Source organism: Limanda limanda, chromosome 21 (genome assembly GCF_963576545.1).
Source record: "Limanda limanda chromosome 21, fLimLim1.1, whole genome shotgun sequence".
NCBI classification, from domain to species: domain Eukaryota; kingdom Metazoa; phylum Chordata; class Actinopteri; order Pleuronectiformes; family Pleuronectidae; genus Limanda; species Limanda limanda.
Window position 1 is genome coordinate 20,872,211 of NC_083656.1, and position 21,248 is coordinate 20,893,458.

Here is a 21,248-nt window from a genome sequence, read left to right on the forward strand (position 1 = left end):
AAAATCTAATATTGTAACATCCCTAGTGTTTGCTATAATTTCCACTACTTTATCTGACAACCCTTTCATCATCATCATCATCATCACTACCATCTGACATCAGACACCTTGCCAAAAAGGAAGCAGTTCCAGACAGCGTAGTGCGATATATATGCTCATAATTTCTAAGGGTTCACCTCTTAAACATAATTGTTTCTTCAGTGTAAAAATAGGAAATTATACTGTAAACAAACACTGGGGTAGAAGTAGAGGAATTCAGTGGCTCTGTTGAATTCATTCTGTGTTGAAGGGATGGGCAACATCAAACACAATAGCTCCATCTGCCTCCCACTCATTTCTTCATTTCTCTGTGTTTGTGAGTGAAACACAGATCCCAAAATAGACTGAGCGCTTGTCTGACTTGCCAGGTCAGTGGAAGGCAGAACAAGTAATGCATCCAACCACATTCAAAACAAGGGCAGTGAAGTGAGCTCATCGTGTTGTCAGTAAGAATTTGCCCATAACAGCCTCTGTCATACAGCACACAATGGAATGAATGAATGAATGTAACAATGGGGTGGGTGAAGTAACACAATCTCATCCCTTTATTCCCAAAATATTGTGTACAATGTATCATATCCATGGTTCATAGCTGACACTTATCTGTACAGAGATTTCCTCCTGGATCTGTCACTGTCTGTTCTCGGACTCCTGTTTGATGACCTTTGACCTCTACATAGCAGATGCATGTAGGGTGTTGGTCTGTTGTTCATTTGGTCACATGTCCAGGGTCCTTTATGTTTGACAAATGTATTCTCTCCTGCAGACGATGATTGTGACCACTACTTGTAACATTCTCTCCACCAGCAGATTGTTGCACACTAGTGTTTTTTAGGAAGACGCCATCATTTGTCTTGGTGCAACCATCAGTGGATCAAGTAACACAGGACCAGAGGCAGAAAACTGTTGCCCTATAGTCGTGTAGTTATCAGGAGGTTCCCCGGTTTGATCCTCAGCTCCTGACGCAGTTGTCACCAGTGTATGAAAGGTGAAATAGTCTTGGCCCTTAATAGTAAATTCAGTTTTTCCAGGTTTTGGGGAGCTATGTGATGTCTTATACATGTCCTCAGATCAATGTTTGATTGAAGTTAATCATTAATTGCTTCTGAGGTTTTTAATTGTAGACTTTACCTCCAAGTGCCTGTTGTTTTGGGTCAGGAACATAGTACCATGTAGTGTGTCAGACATGTTATTGAACGCTAATACTTCAGTGTGCTATCCTCTGCTGTTATATCCTTCCTTTCTGATAGTGCTGCATTCTTTGAAACACAAACGCCCAAACTGTTTTGCCCCATTGCCGTTTCAGACGCACAGAGACATTGTCTAACTGGGAACAATGGTTTTATACATCTACCCCAGCTGGTCTCGGGTCAGTGCAGTTGAACAGTCTGTGCTGAGGACCAAGTTCAGGTCAGTTTTTAGAAAACAACAATGAGGGATCTTTGGAGGTCTGTGTTTACTTCCCAGCCCAGTGTCAATGTCTGTTGCTCATCACCGACTGGATTCTGTAATCCTGAAGCCCAACAGCCTGCGACGCTTTGAATTTTCACAACTTCAAGGCATTATATTAGTCACGTACTGTACATACCATACATAATGCAGAAACTAAAGGAACACATTATAATTATTACTGTAATATCAGAAAAGGGAATTATTTTGGTGCTCGAGTGTAGATTAATACATCTTAGTATGACGATGAGTTATCTGTTCCCTACAGAGTGTTGATAAAAACAAAATCAAACAAATCCATTGTAAAACAGAATTGCCTGCATGTCTAAATACTGTAAGCAAATCCAGTTTTGCCAGATTGGTGAACTACTAAAGTGAATTGCAACAAGCTATTTGAATGTAAAATAACAACAGAGTATAATTAACCATGGTCTAATGTTAGATGAACAGTATATAGACTGCTGAGGCTAAGGAGATAGCTGTATTCAAGATACTGAACCTCTAATTGATGGTTGTGAGTGATTGATCTATGATAGAGAAAGGGCTGCACATATATGCAATGTATGAATGTGTGTCTGAATGGGTAAATGGCAAAAAAAACACAGTGATGCAAAAGTGCTTAGAGTGGTCATGAAGACGAGAAAAAGCACCAGATGAATACAGACAGACCATATAGTTTTAGAATGAGCATATTTTAATATTTCCAAGATAAACCCATGAGCATCCAATAGATATTAGAGAAAAAGTGGTAGAAACGCTACTTTCTAAAAGTCTACTTTATTGTTCAGTACTGGAGGATCAGTGGCACCAACAGCCTGTCACCACCTCTTATGTGGTGAGGTTGAACTTCAAGGGCAGCCACTTTCAAAGAAGAGGGACCGCTTGATCGTAATGAACAGCCAAGGATTTTTTATGTGGAACAGTTTAACAAGACGAGTCTGTCTTTGAAACTCCACTTTGGTCCTCCCACAGAATTCACAAGCCTTTTCAAAACAGTACACCACATAGAAGTGTTGCAGTTTGCAAGTCATCTATTTAATACGACTTAGTTGTGTATTGGTCGATGGTGATTGGAAGCTATATGAACCAACACGTTTTGTGGGGTGGAAGCCCTTCTTAAGACATCATCTCAGCCGTTTTTCCAATGGCATGATTAAGAATATCCTCCAATTCACATTTCTTATATTCCAGAGGGTTTGCATACGTATTGGACTCTGCCCCAGGTCTCCACAACTCCGCAGTGCAGCGTCCTCATGTACATTAGACTAAAGGGAGCTTATGACTGTTTGGAAGAGAGATCCAACTGCCTAAGAAAACTTCTTTCCGGTGAACCTCAGGATTTTCTCCGCAGGGTTTGTATGTGTGAACGCAGATGTACGAGTTAGGGCCTTTAGAGTTTCTGTGGATTTTCTCTGTATGAAGTCAGCAGAAAGTCCAGAGAAGAGGATGTGAGAACACAGCAGAAGATCCGCCGCACAATTCACCGCGAGCAAGTGGGTGTGATGACGTTTCTTCCATTAAAAAGATAAGAAGAAAAATAAAACAAATGTCTCTGGATGAAAAAGCGGTATCTTAAACATAGAAGACACCAACGAAGATGCCATGTGAGCTCTGGGTGATGAGAGCCGTCGCTGGTGTCGATGTGCTGTAAACGAAAACATGTGATCTCCACAGTAGAATTGACACATTATACCCTGCCTCTGCCTGTGAATGTGTCTGAGTCGAGAATCTCCTGCTATGTTGTGCATGTGTGAAATGAAACTTCCACACAGAGTCCCGACCAAATTCTCTGGACTTCCTCTGGAGGTCATGTCTGAAAATGGCTTCGGTGAAAGTTGTCAGCAAGGCTTAGTTCTTACTGTATAGTACAAAATGTAGACTTAGGTTTGGACATCACCACCAACACATGAGTCAGGATCTAGCGAAAGTTTTGCAGCTAAACTTAGAGAATTTTGAGGGAAGAAGACTTTGTCCTGTAGAATTGAAATACATTGACCTTGGTTTGAAAAGTGTTAGTATAGGTAGTGGGTGCAAAACAAAGAGTGGCATACCAAGCAGAATTGGAGAGAAAAGTCAAGTATAAAGTTTTACTGGTGTTAGGTACATTAGTATATTTATTGAACTGGAATATTAATCTGCTCATTGAATCTAGAGCTCTCACATTTAGTTTATTAATCCATGACAGAAAAGCTGTTAGAAATGTCCAGAATGTAATAAAATCCCAGGAAATCCCTGGATCCCCTACATGCAGTGTTGTCAACTGTGAAGTGGAGCACTTAATGGATATTGGAAATCATATACTGTGTATTTGGGCTGGATGAGCAGTAACTCAGACCAGCCGAGTGACAGCAGCTGCATCTCAAATGAAAAATAATCAAAGAAAAGCCAAAAGAATGTGTTTATTTTTAGCTCTGAACCATTTTCACAGTTGACTAAAAATAGGTCAGTTAGTGAGTTTTGCATTTGACAGAGTGCTCATTTACGCCTATGATCATATTAACGTACTTCCCTTGGTAGCTGTATGTGGTTTATGTTTCTAGCCAACATTTTAATCTGATGTGACAGAGACAAGCATCATGTTCAAGAGCACTTTAACAGGGCAAGATGTTTACACAGACGGCTTCTTCTTCCACTTCTGTTTCTGCAGCAATAGTAGTAACAGGAATATTGTTAGATCATTACTCTGATGCCTTTTATGTGTGATGTTTTTGTTATCCAGGAGTTAACTCTCTAAAATTTAGATTAACATGCTTGGGACCTACAAATAACTAAACTTGACAGAATAAGCCTGTGTGCACTACTGTATGTTTTGCATATCGGGTTTTAATGTAGCTTTCATTTTTGAGAAAGGGCTTCAAAGCCAAAGCAGTGACCATTAAAAACTACAATGGCACTCAGAAGAGCGCATACTTCTGGATCATCAGTCCCCTTAATTTCAATCAAGTTCTAAATTGCACACAGTCTTAGATAATAGGCGTCTAAATAGGCCAGATTTTTTCATCAAGATCCAGGGAATATTCCCATGGAAAATGTAAAAAACAATCTATCTTGCAATGTTAAAGAAATACTTCTAAACTCCTGGATCTGCCCTGTTGATTGAATCACCTCCAAAAGTTCACGGGTTCTTCTTTGGCCCGTACCACAACCTTTATTTCAATAAAATCCCGGTGGTAGTTTTTGCGTTATCTAAACAAACACCACTTGAAATAAAAGCTCCCTAATTACTGTGTGCAAAGTCTGATTTATTTGAAGTGGGCTGCACTGATTCACTGGGTGGCAGGAACCATTGTGACTGCAGTTTATTCAGGCTCTGTGTGATGCAGTGCTGCCCACGTGTGGCTGTGAAGGGGATTCAGTGCAGCTCATTCAGGTGTAGCTGCTCTCTCTCTCTCTCTCTCTCGCTCTCTCTCTCTCTGTGTGTGTGTGTTTGTGTGTGTGTGTGTGTGTGTGTGTGTGTGTGTGTGTGCGTGTGTGTGTGTGTGTGTGTGTGTGTGTGTGTGTGTGTGTGTGTGTGTGTGTGTGTGTGTGGAGGAAATAGTCATGTGGCCGAATGATTGTCACTATGATAGATAGTTATTCATCATATTCTGTTGTTGAGAAACAAAACTTGTCATTACATTACAACCTTGTGTTGTAAAAGATGACACTATGTGGATAGTTGAATTCCTGGGAAGACAAGGAGTCTGAAACCTTTACTCTTCAAACAACTTAATTGGCCTTTTCCATATTTTTCCACTTGATTATCTTCATAATAATGCAGAGTGGGACGATGCACCCTGGCAAAAGTCTGGATATGAAAGACACATTTGATTTGAACATTCTGCATCCTACCTGCAAATACTACGGACAATAACTGTATTTTGTTTATAAAAAAAGAGAAGATTGCAGTAACAAACCGTGCATCAAAGATTAGAGAAAAACAGGATGTTTCCTTTTTCTTTGTTTTTCTTTCCATTTCTCGAAAAGATTGTCTCCTCTTGGTTTTTGTGTTGGGCTGACATTCAAATACGATTAAAGCTAAAGAAGACACTTTAATTTGAAAGCTGGAAGCATTTTAACTACTTTGATGGTCAAATATTTCCAGTTTGATGAAACGTTGTTTGGTTTCCTCCGCTTTCTCGGGAGAGGAAACAGGATGCAGCTTCAGGTAGTAACAGCACGGTTCGTGTTTCCATTCTGTCTTCACACTTTGGTCAGTAAATTTAGAAATGATTCATTAAATCGTTTGAGTTGTGAACCTCAAAAACTTTAGTTGTTTCTGTTGTTTGGCCAGTGAGGATGTATGGTCAGAGTGCATTTGTGTGTTGCAGTACATATCAAATCACCAGTCCACATACAGTAAGTTTGAGAGACTTGAGTGACTCTTTTGCTTTTGTCATCAGTTCCAGTCTTTTCTTTGTCCTTCCGTCCACCTTTCTCACTCTTTCTTCTTCAAACTGTATTTAGCTTTTGTGTAATTTTATTTAGCAAAGTAAAATACTGATGGAAAGAAGAGAAGTACACAAAATAAAACAACATTCCTAAAGTAGCGAGAGTAGATGTAACTGGACTTGGCACAAATAGACACAGTCCATGTCGTGCAGCCTCAAGACATCACACGAAAAGACAATCGTAATTTGAATGATATTTTCCCGTTTATAAAACATACAATCACTTAATGCCACTCTCCTTCTGTTTCTAAATGTTTACTTTCACCTGTCATAATTTAGAAGTAACTTTCAACCGCTTTTCTCTCCTCTGTGCTTCAGCAACTTGATTTCGTCTTGTCTCTTTTTCCTACAGGAGTTCTTTCGTTCTCGCTTGCTGTCTCGTTGAGACTTCCCTCTCACTATCCCCTCCTCCCTCTTTCTGTCTGTGTCTCCTCCATTTAGACTGAGATTCTGGCTGACAGCTCTTTATTTACCTTACTCAGTCCCTACTTTGTTCTTCCCATTCGTGCTCTGGTTCTCTCCCTCACTCCCTAAACTTAACTTCTCACTTGACCCTAAGTGCGCTGAACATTTATCAGTTTACAACTTATGTAACAGAAGAAGGCGACTTTCATATAGAAAAAGATTGAGACACACCCACTTCACAAGTGGGTTTAGTTATATATATTTGTTATACTTTGATAATGCTGTGTGGGACTACATTTTCTGAAAATGTAGTCATGTAACAGATATTGTAGGTGTATGTGATGTTGCCTTATGAATTTTTAAGAATAAGACTGGAACAGTTCCCCCCTGAAGTAGGAATGTGATCTTGTGATTTTAATGCCTTTATTACCTAAACTTACTTTCTATTAGGAAAGAGATGAAACCCGAACCTCCATGTTAAATCAACTGAATGACAATAAACATAAACCTATCCAACAGTACAATTTCAAGTTAACTCCATTTGATTAGATAGTGATGGTCACTTCTGTCTCCTTCTCTTGTTCATGGGAAATGTCTGTTTTTATCAGACCCCAAACCACAACATCTCACACAAGCCCAAGACATTCTCTGCCCAGTGTGTTTATCAGACGGCACAGCTCAAATTATTAATGTCAAAACAACCAGTCTGACCGTGTCGAATACAACAGAGCTGTTATTGCTCTCCCCCCCCCTCCTTTCAACCCAACTGGTTGAGGCAGCAGCTGCACCCCCCTCCACCCTGAGTCTGATTCCGTTGGATGTTTCTTCTCTCCACGGTCAGTGGGGGAACCGTTGGGCTTCTCTATAATATTGTACGGTCTCAACATTATTATGAAACGTATAATGTCTTGAGAAAATGCTGTGATTCAGTACTAGATAAATTGAAGTAAAAAAGAGAACATGTTGTAAAAGTTACATTGGGGTGAGATGCAGATGTTTGATGGAGAAGAAACCAAAATTTTCAATGATGTACTGTATTTTGTCTTCGGCACTGTTAAAACTGGATGTGAGCTATTCTAACTTATCATTCATTGTTTAACCTAAAACAAATCTTACATCTATTGAACCAAACTCAACATGGCACTTCCTTGGGTCGTTAACAATACACATAGTTAAGTGTAAAGCCCAAAAAGTAAATGGTTCTGGAGATTGCACATACAGACATACAGTGATTCGCTGGAAATAGTAGATGTATGTCAGCTCCTAAACAGTTATATCTCACCATGGTTTGATGACTGTAATCCTGTTTCATGCTGGTTTACTTGCTAGCGAGCCTGCTAACTCATAACTGCTTTTCAGCTGCATCATTGCACGACTGTAGCCTCCCCCTTACTGTTACTCTTACTCTACAGCAGAGCCAAAATGGCGTCTTTCTCGTCCTTCTTATTGGCAATATATCGGGATCTCTGTGTAAAAGCCTTGTGCATCTTTTCACTGGCGATGTGTGATTCATGATGTCATTAAACCGCCGCAGGTTAGACTACAGCATAGATGTGTAGAATCAGGGCAGCTCACAGTTGACTCACACAACCAGGGAAGCATCTATTTGTGAATTTGGAAGCCGTGCTCTTAGTTCCCTCTGGCAGGACTTCCACTAACGTTTTGCTTGAGCTCTGTAACAAGTCATGGCATCCAGAATTTTCTCTAGGCCAAGTCTGAGTATTTTCTGTATATCCTCCCTAGAAGAGCTGATGGAGAGATAGATCAGATTAGTGGACTTGATCAAATGTGTCTTTTGTGCTCTGGTATTAGCTGCTTTCACATCACATGGAGCATGCGTCCTCACAGGGATCATGTGGTCGGTCGCCCTCACACTTGAGGCATAAAGAATCAGGGCAGAACAGATGCAGATTCTCCTCTGACTCACACATCACATTATGTTATTTTTGTTCTGGCTTGAGTCCTCACAGTCAAGAAAGCAGTTGTAAACGCACACATTGGTCACTGATCACGGACAATATTGTTAGAAATATGTTCACAGTAGGTTGTTTGGTTTTAAGGTTTCTGTTCGTTTGTTTTTCACCTGCAATGTATGGAAAGGAAAGGTGAAAAATATAAGGGAGACCATTCGAAACAAGAAAAGGGGTCAAGAGAGAAGAGAGAAGAAACGTGAACTCCAGAGGAGGACGGGAGATGAGAGCTGCAGAGGCTGCTTGATGATGTCTGCATGAACGTCAGCCTCTGTTAGTGTCTCTGAATCCCACTTCACTCTCTCTTTCTATTGCTGTCTGTTGCTGTAGCTGCTCTCAGGTGTCAATGAAAAGAGGAATGAGGGGCTGACAGCACTGTTAGAGCTGTTGTGGAGGGCTAGAGGAAGAGGGACACGCACGCACACACACACACACACACACACTCACTCACACACACACACACACACTCACTCACACACACTGACATTAAGATTGTTGAACGTTCGTAGTGTATATCATTTTATTTTTAATCTCTCAGATACTCTTATTTCCTTTTTGAAATTGTCACCTTCTATTGTAAATCCAGACATTCACAAAGACCTACACATGTTGTATGACACTTGATATAATTACAGACACAACCACAGTACACAACAGTAGCTTCAGGAAAAACATGGGTTGGTTTCATGAGATATCAGTGTTCTATAGCCTGCAGCTTAATATTTTGGGAGGATAATGAAGACTATTGTTGGTGTGACCTATCCGTTTGTCGTTGTGCAACGCTTATCACTGGAAAAGTGATACACCGGGTGTAAACAGAGGGAAACTGATACTCAAACCTGCAGCACCACTCTGTCGGTGAACTGGACTGAGACCAACTGAAATAGGGAGTGAATGATTTTCATATAAATGGGTAGAACGAAATCTATCAGAGCTAATGTTGATTAATTGAAATACAAAAGCAATGTAAGTTAAAGCATAAACCAGTGAACCACATCAAATGACTCTGAGCCACAATGACAAGGCCCGTTTCCATGACTGTTGGCTGACAATCATCACAATGTTGAGCTCAGCATCATCTTTAAAGATAGATCATTTTCCATAAACTGTCATGGCCCATTGCAACCAACGCATGATTGTGTTGGTCTACCAAGCAGTTAATCAATTAGTCATTTAACAACACATAGTTTAAAGTGCATCAGCATCAGCCACCAGGTTGTGAGTCTAAATGGAAGAGATTGCCAGACCCAACACAGGGAGAGAGAGAGTGAAACATTGCTCTGTACCAATGGGCTGAACTATGGAGCTGAAGGAGAAGAGGAGTGTGAGTAAGAGAGAGAGAGAAAACGAGAGAGAACGAGAGAGAGAGAGAGAGAGAGAGAGAGAGAGAGAGAGAGAGAGAGAGAGAGAGAGAGATAGAGAGAGTGCTGCGATGTCAGCATATAGACCCCAGGGAGAGAGACACTGAAAATAGAGAGAGATGCGTGGCAGCGTTGAGAGGAGCAAAGACTCTACTTAGGAATAAAGATAGCCAGCTACAGCCAGTGCTGCACTGTTGTTCCAGTATGGAGGGGGGACACACTGGATCTCTGAGCAGCAGCGTGGGATTGTTTCCAGTTCTAAAATCTGGTCCGACTACAACCTGCCGTCTCAGCGCAACTGGTCCGGAGACTGAATTCAACTGGTCTGGGATGGATTTGTTTCCGCAATCAAGAGACAAGCTCAACCTTTAAACTAATATTGCAGGGCAGCATCAACGGCGACTTCAAATTAGTATCTATTCTGACATGGGAGCAATTCTGGGTTGAAAGCTATGAAGAAAACTAGTTGAAATTAAAGACAGTTGAAAGTTAATGCTTCAACTGTAGAATACTCTTTCTGAAGCCTTTTCACATTCAAAATACAAGGATGACATCGAAGCTGAAGAACTCATCTAGGTCTGTGATCGGGACTAAATGAAAGGTGAGAAAAGACAAGAAGAAGATTTTTGGAAAAACTGTTTTGATCACAAACAAATTGCCTTAAATTTCAAAGTCAAACCAAGATTTGTAAAAAAAGAAAAGAAAAGAGGACTACCTTGCAACAATGTGGTAGAAAACTGGACAGACAAATGACTGATGAAGTCCAATCCAGTCAGAAATTGGATGGTTTTCTTGGCTTTAGATGGAATCATCATTGCTTGGCCGACTGTCTTTGAGACTACGAAACGCGATCCCCTGGTTTTCCCAGAGGAAGAAGGAAAGCAACGATAAAGCTCTTGCTAAATCAAACTCAAGGATTACAAATTCACTGAAGACTTGATGTCCTACATAAACATTGCTGATTATGACACTGTGTCGAAGTGCTTTCCATTGACTTACCCTCCGTTGACTTACCCCACTGGCTATGATGCCTGAAGCAGACACTGTGCAAAGGTGACCGGATATCTCCATGTTGGGATCTGAAGCTTTGTGACCCCTGGTGTGTGCCGGTGCCAGTGCCTTGCACAAACGATATATATGAATATGAATGTGGAAGGGCTATGCTGAGGTTGTCGGGTGTCGCACCAGCTCCATCAGGCCACGAGTGGCGATTTCAATGTTCTGTCGGAGTGGACTGTAGTGACGTTGAACCTCGCTGTATCTGGTTGGCAGTGCTAAGGGGAGTTTCACCTCAAGCCTCACCAAGGCGGATACCCATCGCATCGCCAAGAAGACGGGGCTTCCGGAGGGCCATACAGCGCCATCGATTGTCCTGGGTACGATGGCAGACAGTAGATATGGGTCGTGAATACTGTATTTCTTACCTGATTGCATGTTTCGAAGGTCTATCCAAAGGAATCCAAGCCATCCTTTAGATCATCATCAGGACACAAACTATTGAGTTTAAAGACAGACAAATTACGTTCATTTGCAATGACATCCAAAGGGAAGATATTATTAATCATTGTGAAAGTTATTACGATGGGCTTTCTTGCTCTGTTTTTGTTAGTAATGGCATCCAAACCCACTTTGCTAAAGACAACATTTAGGATATGATACATCAGATATTTGTATACTTAACTAGGGGATGATTTATTAAATACAGCTTTGAATGCATTACTTAGGGTCTTATATAGGCCTCACACTAGAGACTAGTCTTGTCTTTTGACAGCCACTATGTCAAACAAGACAACCACAGTCGTAAATTCTAGGGTTGGAAAGTACTGTACATGCCAGGGACCAACCTTGCACCGGTGGAACTGTGTTTTTCCACATGAAGCAACCTTGTATGTAGAATTTTATCAAATAGATAAAGAGAAGGCAAACTACTGTGACAGTTTTAAAGATTTTAATTTCTTGTCAGCAGGATATTGTAGCTTTCCACAAACAGGTTACTCTACAAATTAAGACTTCAAGCATTATTTTGACTAATGACAACTTTGTTTACTATTGTGTCCTCTACATGTAACCAAGTTTTTTCACCAAAGTTTTTAAATTATCATTTCTAAGCTGAGAGAACACCACAGCAAGCTGAATATTGTAAGTATTGTGGCCATACCATTCGTATTACTAATGTCTTAGCATGATTAACCAATTTAAAAATCCAGCACACCCTGAACAAAGGTAGATTTATTTTGCTTAGTTTTTTGTTAAGCCGAAAAGTTTAGCTTTTGTTTTTTAGCCACTAGTTGCTAAAACAACACTTGACCCTTCATCATTTTAAGCTTTTAGGTGAACTTGGTAGCAAATATATCCACTTCAAGCATATACAGAGCGACATGAGGATTTTTTTGCAGCAAAGCAGGTCATTTCAGTGGGTTTGTTTGTGAACAGATGTCTACTGCAGCTGCAAACAAGCTTTACAAGAACAAACAGTTAATACTCTGGGCAAGATGTAAACAATGAGCTGAAAAACTCGGCAAAGAAATGCAGAGTTGGTGATTGTTCTCTGTGTCTAAGTCACTATGATTGACTCCACCCTTCTTATCTGACCCAATGTTGATACAAAATATTGATGAATGCAGCTTTAATGGACCTATGTGGGCTGTGGTAACCTCCCAGTGCCTCCAACAAGACTGAAAATTTTAATCCAATCTTGATTTGACAATCTTTCCTGAAGCAAGTGCATTTGCTCCCTACACAAGTGTATAATGTGGAATGGTGGAATGAAGGACTAGTCACTTTGGAGATACAAAAGTGTTGTTTTTCTTCCGTTACATCTGTGGTCCTTCCAGAGTGGTATCAGCTTTATACTGGACACACTTTGATTGTTGCCATCGGTCCATCCTGGTATATGATGCATCTTTAAAAACAGCAATGGCTGTCAGCAATGGCACACTCCTCATCTCGTATCTGATCTGATGACTGTGGACAGGTGTATTTCCTCTGGGACGTTTCTTCCGCTATCTTGCTTTAACCTTTCCTGTCTTTTCTGATCAGTGCAAGGGAGGGACGCTAAAATACCCTGTCCTTGTCCTTTTCCGCCATGTAGGTGTCCTGGTTTTAACACAGGGAGTGAAGGTTAAGGTCCGTGCTGTGTGAAGTCCATCCTGTGTCAGGATAGAGACTGATTCAGCACATGGCGTTTGATTAATTTGTGTTTTTTGTGTGTGTGTGTGTGTGTGTGTGTGTGTGTGTGTGTGTGTGTGTGTGTGTGTGCGTGCGTGCGTGCGTGCGTGCGTGCGTGCGTGCGTGCGTGCGTGCGTGCGAGCGTGCGTGCGTGTGTGCCTCCTTTTGATGTTATGTAATGTTGCACTGAGGGGGCTGTTGACTAGCAGAGGGGACAAGAGATGAGGCTGATGCCCTCACTACGCACAGAGATTCATGTAGCCTTATATAATCTCTTGTGTGTACAGTATGTCTGTGTGTGTGTCTGTGTTTGTGTGTGTGTGTGTGTTTTTGTGTGTGTGTGTGTGTGTGTGTGTGTGTGTGTGTGTGAGTGTGTGTGTGTGTGTGAGGGTGGTGTGTATGCGTGGTTGTGCTTTTACATCTCCTTTTTTTTTTTTAAATATGCCTCAATGATCACACCACCTCACTACTCACTGCTTATAGCATGTTTGTTTGCTGGTAGAAGCAGTGTTTTAGTTATCCTGTGTCGAGTATACACTCTGTGTGAATCATACAAAGTACCTGTCACTTTGTGTTATCTGTGTCTGGGTATGCAGGCTGGATGTGTGTCTTTTTGCATCGTGTCACTCTTCCTCTCTCGGTGCGGCTCACTCTCCTGTGGTCTGAATGTCAGACAAGCACAATTACTAAATCATTAAATACCCAATGACGAGTGGTTGACATTCAAATCCTAAATCCAAGTGAGCGAAGTGAAATGATTAGTGCAGCAGACAGAACGACGAGTAAACTGGGTGAGCTGCAGGCCCATGTATATAAGGAGCTCTGTTTGAGATGGCACAACGAGCCCTTGTTGTTGGGTTTAGGCTGCACAATCAGGCCGAGCATGGCATCAACCATATAAACGTATATGCTTATAAAAAGATAGAGTTGCTCAGACACTATATATTATTAATACCATCTTGCCAAAGTTAGTCTTAATAAAGCTGCCCTTCGACAGGAGGTGGATATTTCACCACACAAAAGATGCCAAATTAATTAATTCGGTGTATAAATATATATTCTAATATCAAGCAAGTGTCTAACAATCTTACAGCCTCAGATAAATATATCTTTTGAATATATTTATTTCAAATGAGGACTGGGGATTTTGGGATTGTGGATTGTGACCAATGCAATTTTTTAAATATCTGTTAATAAGGTTTTCTTTCAACATGTGAAAAGAAAAGTTTATTAATGGCCCATGTAGATTCAGATCCTACCAGGTAGATAAAACCACTTCTTTTCATCTTTGGTGAATCAATCGACTTAGCAAAATATTTAAAAATAAAGTTCAAATTGCTAAATTAATAATAGAAGTAAAAAGAATAGAAATAAATAGAAGTTTTAAAAAAATCCAATATTCAAATGTATGCTAGAATAAAAAAGTAGGTCTTGAGTATTCCTTAAATCTTTATTGTACATCTTTATCACCCAGCCCTAAAATCTATTGTAAAATCATAATTTCAAGAAAAAAACTTCTTATTAACTTGGTTAAGTGTGTGTTTGTTGTACAATGAGGAAACAACACATTGACAGTCAGGTCAATAAAGTGGTTGAAGCTCTAAGTTTATTTTTACAAGTATACAAAGCAAGATGTTCATGTAAAGAATTACAGGTAGAAAAAAGTAAAGCTGCTGTATAAAACACACTCTGGCATGTTGGCATTTCACACATTTCACTTTCTGGGTGAATGGGTAAGTGTGTGTTAGTGTGTGAGTGAAAGAGAGATGGCGAGGGAGAAGTAAACATGCACAAAATCTCACCTCGGTGTACATTCCCTCATGTGTGTGAAATGCCACCTGCAAGGATGTCAGATGATGAGGGATCCAACACAACAACGTATCCCCAGCTACCACACACACACAAATAAATGTCAGTGGTCAGGAATCCTCTGAGGTTATTTTATCGTGTTGAAGCCTGATGGTGAAAATAATAAATGTTACGTAATGAAAATGTCATTGTGGAGTAAAAGCCCTAAAGGTATTTGAATGACCACAAACTGAGTCATTTCACTGCTGCTAAATGGCCTGATCAGAAAGTGAGCAAGCAGCAAGACCTAACTCTGCCTGTCAGTGATTTGACCAGAGTTATTGTTACTTGTTTAAACATACAACATAAAGAAATGAATCGGAACTGCTTGGCTTCCCTCTGTGGAAAATATGTGTCTCCTCCCGGCTCTCCCTGGGACTATTCTTAGAGGCGAAGGTTTCCCCAGAGCTCCACCATCCACTTCCTGTCTCAAGAAACACTCTTCCTGTTGTTTTTGTAACTGGCTCGGGTCGGGGTTTGAGGCTTTTTTATCCGTGTCAGTGTGTAGTTGATGTTTTCACCCCGGTCATTCTTTGATCACGCTCCAGCAGTGAGATGTCAGTCAAACATAATCTCTATGATCCATCCTCCGTAGTGTCCACTGTGTTTTGTCCATTCTGGTTTTAAACTGCCTCCCATATTTGAAGCTCCACTAATCAATATGTGTTTAAAATGACTGCTTTGCTCACTGCTTTGAATGATATCTACAGTTTGCTAAAGATGTGATGTGACACTTGAAACGGACGAATAGACACAGTATGGACCTTTTAAATCAGAAAATATATTTCTCTCGTGTCTCTCACCTCACTGTCAGCCACCAGGTGGGGATTGAGTAGCTTTGGCTTCAAATATACAATTGGACAAACATCAATGTGACCTAAAATGACAGAAACCATTTTTGTGAAAAATTTATTTGATGTGTACTTTGAATCTTTTGTTCGGTTCTTGTCCCATCCAATAACATGGAGTATATTGCAGCTACAGTACATTACCTCCACCAGGTGGCCACATCCAAACGATTTGGTTTCCTTTGAGTTGTCATGACATCCTTCCCCATATGCAGTTTATGGTATAAACATATGAGCAAAACAAAAACACATTAAAATGAATGAAAACATCCAACAACCTAAACAGGTGAACATTTTCATATTTTTCAGACTGCAAAATGAAATAAATCCCAGTTAAACCTCAGTTCTCAGCATAGTAGACTAAGTATCCACTTGGTTTTTATCCAGACACATGAAGATGTTCCCATGCTTTTGGGTTAGTCTGCTGACTGTTGACCGTGAAAACAATGACGGAGAATACGCTCAGATGGTTCTGCAGCAGGAATGCAGAGATAACTGTTAAAAGCTTTATTAAGAACATCTCTAATAAAGTCCAACTTTGTGTGGGTTAGCAGTGTTGGCCACTGTGCCTATTTCACTCTCTGTGAAGCTCTCTTTGTCTATTGTTCAATGAATTTTCCAGATATGTGTTTATGAGCCCTAATAAGTGCCTGTTGTTCCATGACTGGTATTTATAGATTATGTATTTTTAACTCTGCCATTGTTGGCTGAAGGTAATAAATGTGATTAAAACTGATTATAGAGCTTCCTCTTTGGTGAGAGGAAGTCTCTAAGAAATTCCTGGCATTGGTGAAATTCTGCCCAGGTCGGATCTGGACAGAGACCCCAGTGAATGGACCACATACACCCACTTCCCACACACTTCCCTTAAATGTGTTCAGCCTTGGATGAATAAACAATCACACACAAGTTCAATGGGGACACCTGAACATGATACTGGAGATATTCCTTAATATTCATATGGTAACGTTCTGTTTCATTTCAAAGAGGAAAAGTAAAGAAAAGTGTATTAAACATTTTCTCTCCTCAACAGGCTAAAGGGCGGAGAGATGGTATGGTGTCTTCCAATGAGAACAGGCGCCGGCCGCTGTCATCGGGTGAGGTGGAGGGCGTGTCGTGGCAGGGCCCACGGACCATTTTCCTGCAGAAGAACTCACAGGGATTCGGCTTCACTCTGCGCCACTTCATCGTCTACCCACCAGAGTCGTCCCTCTACAGCCTCAAGGTCAGTAGCTTTGGCCTGAGTCTTATATATCTCAAGAAATCTCACTCACTTCTGTCATTTACGACTCACTTAATATTATAACAGTATAAGATGATTACTCTATTATAACATTGATAATCTGCACCGGTTGGATCACACCCACCTTTGAACTTAATTTTTCATTTTTGATCTCAAGCCTGTATGTTACATAGCTGTGACGCCACTGCAGTGACACAAACTGACAGAGACAGACACACACAGACTGACGGACAGAGAACTGTCAACCACCTCTGGGGCTGTTCCAACTAGTTAGGTTCCAACTATAAGTGTCTCCAGGAGCACATTTTACCAAGAAGTCACATGCGGCTAAAAATAAAAGTCAACATTCACTTCTCAGCTGCAGTGTGAAGCTTTGATGGGACCAGACTTGATCCTGTCTTTCTGATCATAACAGTGAACACAGAGGTCGACCGATTCCTTGGAAAATAGTCTGGAAATGGAAGATGAAGAAACTTCCCTTTTAGTCTGTCAGTTTGCAAACTATGAAGAGAGTGAAAAGAAAGTTAAGATTGGATTGGGAATTTAACATGAAACTTGTGTTCATACAACTGATATCACACTGGGTCATGTTTGTTTCAAAATGAGCTCTTATAATTATTATAACTGGTCTCTTAACCCTTGCATCACAGCATGTTACTGACCAGTTCCCCACAACATCTGGAGGCTGATAGATTAGTTTTACCCAAACAAGGCTTGAATAGACACAGTCATGTTCCTTGTAGGGAGGAATGGTGGAAAAATGGTTAACACTGTTGCCTCACTCTGTGCGGGTTTTCTCCAGCTTCCTCCCACAGTGCAAAGACATGCAGCTCAGGTTGATTCCTTTTATTTGATTCTGTGTATATGTTATATAAAGGCCTATAACACATATGGAAAAAATGATTCCATGTCAAAAAGGTAATCTGAAGAACCAAAGTGTATACACATCATATGGGGTTGACTGTGTCAGAGTATGTGTATTTAGCCTGTTAGTTGTCTTCTCCACACACTTATGACTGATGTAGTACTGTAGTACTGTAGAACTGTACTACTGTAGTGCTGTTGGACACTCAGTCAGACAAGTTCTGAGATGGTTCTTTTGTCAGTGAGACAGTCAATGAGACACACAGATACTCAGTTCGACAGCAGAGTGTCATACCTGGGTTGAGTGTTAATGCCAGAGCTTAGCAGCGCCCCCCTGTGGTCCATGTCTTAAGCATCTTCACTGTGTTTCTCCAACAGGATGAAGAAAATGGAAATCCCTCTGGATCAGGTGAGTTTCTCATGTTTCTGTGATTACACAAACACAGTAAATGTCATGACTACACAGCCTTCTGTAGCTGAGGGGGTGGAACGGTCATCCTCTCAACAGAAGGTCAGGGTTTTATCCTAGTCTTCCCCATCTCCATGCCGAAGTGTCCTTGGGCAAGATACTGAACCCTTGGCCGCTCATAGAATAAGTGCTGCACATAGATGCACTGTATGAATGTGTGTGTGATGTGTGAATGGGAAAAACCTGTGCTTTGAGTGGTCATCAAGACTAGAAAATAGCTATATAAATACAGATTATTTACCATTTTACTTAAAAATACTTAACTGATGCAGAGCTGTAGTAAAGCAGTGAGCTGACGGCAGTCCTTCTCTTCTGTCAGTGCTCTCAAGTGAGGTAAAGACACAGCAAATGTAAATGTGAACACTTACCTGCAGGTGCTGATGACAGTGTCTGTACAAAGTGTGTTACTACAGCCTCTAGTGTATTATCAGGACATCATTGTACTGTAGCAAGCAGTCCTGTTTTGTTCTATTCCATTCCTTTGGGAAAGATTATCTATTGTGTTTGGCTTCTAAAGCACAATATCTAGGAAAGGTTCTCTGAATTTGGATTCTGAATGTGTGTGTGCTGTGTGTTAGCAGGCCGCCGGTGGTCTCGTTTGGAGCCGATGGACACCATCTTTGTGAAGAGTGTCAAAGAAAATGGCCCTGCCCAACAAGCTGGACTGTGTACAGGTAGAATGCCGCAAACAAACACACACACACACACACACACACACACACACACACACACACACACACACACACAAACACATCCACACACACACACACACACACACACACACACACACACACAATTGGGTTAGAACTGTTTTGAAAGAGGTATTTGTGTGTGTATAAAAACATAATTGAATCTACATTTGTAATTTGTAAATTGGTAATATTTTCCTGAAAAGGCACTCAGGGAAAATAGACAGCATTATCCGAGCTAAAGGAATAGGCTGCATATTTATAATCAGGTCAATTCATTGAATGCAGAAGAAAGTGTCCTTTCATGCATAACATCTGGCTGTATTGTGTGTGTACTACAGGGGACAGGCTGGTGAAGGTAAATGGGGAAAGCATTCTTGGGAAAACCTACTCTCAGGTGATCGCACTCATCCAGAACAGGTGGGACACTGTTGTTTCTAAATGCCACTGTAAGGTCACGTCTGACCTCTTGTTTCTATGCTGACGTCTATTGATGTGTTTTTTTGCAGTGAAAACATTCTGGAGCTCTGTATTATGCCAAAAGATGAGGATGTGTTGCAGTTGGTAAGTGTGAGTATGATCTTTCTTCTGTTTTCTCTTCTTTCCTTCATTTCTCCTTTTTACTATGTAAAGCAGTCAGCCAGGCGTATTATTTAAATATATCTATACCTTAACTAAGGTAAAGAAATACATTAACATGAAAATAGAAGGAAGTGAAAGACAATATAGGTGATAGAAGATAAGAAATATTGTATTATAAAAGATGCACTCCAAAATACAGTATTTACCTTGTTAAAGGTAATAAAGTTTGAATATTGGTTGTACAATAAAGATTAAGCTGATGATGTAAAAAACACAGAAATCTTGCTGCATGGTGCACGCTGTACCTGCCTCACTCTGCCCTCTAGCTGTTCCTGCCACATTTGTTGTTTCATCCGGTCTGTCATGTTTTACATCGTGCCTGAACCCCTCCTGTCCGCAGGCGTACTCCCAGGATGCCTACCTGAGAGGCAATGAGCCATATTCGGGTGAAGCCCAGAACCTCCCGGAACCACCGCCTCCCTCTTACCCATCCACCAAACCCGGCACCACGGTCTCTGAGTCCAGCCACACTGTCCTGGACAACTGGCAGTGCCGATCTGGCCCTACCACCTCGCCACTGGATAACCAGCCCCAGGCTGCCTCTACGCCCACCTCCGGCTGGCCGGGGGGGCCTGAGGATTCAAGTGGCAACTTTGCCCCGTCGGGGCGTCACCGTGTTGGCTGCTCTTCAACCATGAGTGCGCTGGACTTTCACTTTGCTAACCACAATGCTGCCATTGCCTCCGCAACACTGCCTACGCCAAGGAAGAGCAGCCTACCAGCCCGTGCCCACACTGACGCCCTCTGCCACCAGGCCCTGTCTGAGTGGTACTACAGCCAGGCTGAGGCCGCAGAGCGCATGTCCCCCCGCCACCGCAGTATTTCTCAGGATCGTTTAGTGGAGCTGGGCCTGGGGTTGGCACTTGGCCCTGGACCTTCCTCTGTCCCTAAAATATCTGCAGAGCAACGCAGAAGAGAAACCCTCCTGCAACACCACCAGGCAGCTGCTGCTTCCCATGATTCCGTTTGGCTAGGTAGCTGGGGGGGTGTATCAGGACCAGGAAGCAGGTCGTGCTCCGAGGGCCTTATGGCAGCCTACGCTGAATACGAGCATAACTATGGGCGTTCTGTTGAGACGCTGGCACAAGCCTCTGCACTGGTCTTACCACACAATGAACACACTTCACAAACTGAGATGACAAAACTCAGCGAGCAGATAGACCTTAAAAACTCAGAAGGGCATCAGCACCAAACTGCAGTGGCAGCCCCCCCTACAACCCCTTCAGCAGTGTCTCCTAGTGGTAGGCAGTCAGGTCAGCAGGTAGCCGAGCCCCAAACAAGGCGAGTGAAAGAGGAAGAGCCTGTGGGCTACAGAAGCTACAGTCCTTCGTTCTCCCACAAAAATGGCCATCCCCTCCAGCAGGCCCACTCCTTTAAAGAGCCCAGCTACAGTGGCCCCCGCCTCAACTTGAGCCCCAGCGGCAGGAGCATCACTGCAGACAGCAAGGGGCAGATGGTACCTAGGCCCAAGTCCACACCTGCCCTGTCTGCATCAGATGAGGAGAGAGCCAGGCTTGGGGTGGACAGGGAGGTCGTCTCTCCCATCTCCCTGAATCAAGAGGTGGTCCTTCGGCAGAAGAAGCCTCCTTTAGGCCGCCGGACGCCTGTTCAGCCTCTTCGACATCCCCACTACACAACACATGTGGAGTCACCAGAGCCCCCTGGATCAACACCTTCACCAGACACCCCCTCTCCTGTGTCCGGGGGACCTGCCCCTAGCCGCAGGGCCAATGGAAGCCTAGCACGGCATGCATATGACTCTCTGTCCTCAATTCCCTTCATAGGTTAGTGAACTTTCCTCTTATACTACAAATGGTGTGAAA

General features: G+C 41.9%; 1 protein-coding gene across 1 annotated transcript in view; it reads left to right on the top strand.

Annotated features, from left to right (window-relative positions):
• LOC133028338 (rho GTPase-activating protein 23-like) overlaps nt 1-21,248 on the top strand; it is a 62,567-nt gene that overhangs the window by 27,293 nt on the left and 14,026 nt on the right. The window contains exons 2-7 of the mRNA XM_061095533.1: nt 16,552-16,743; nt 18,004-18,034; nt 18,676-18,768; nt 19,125-19,203; nt 19,293-19,353; nt 19,766-21,209. Coding sequence (XP_060951516.1) covers nt 16,552-16,743; nt 18,004-18,034; nt 18,676-18,768; nt 19,125-19,203; nt 19,293-19,353; nt 19,766-21,209 — 1,900 coding nt within the window. The remainder of the gene's footprint in view (nt 1-16,551; nt 16,744-18,003; nt 18,035-18,675; nt 18,769-19,124; nt 19,204-19,292; nt 19,354-19,765; nt 21,210-21,248) is intronic.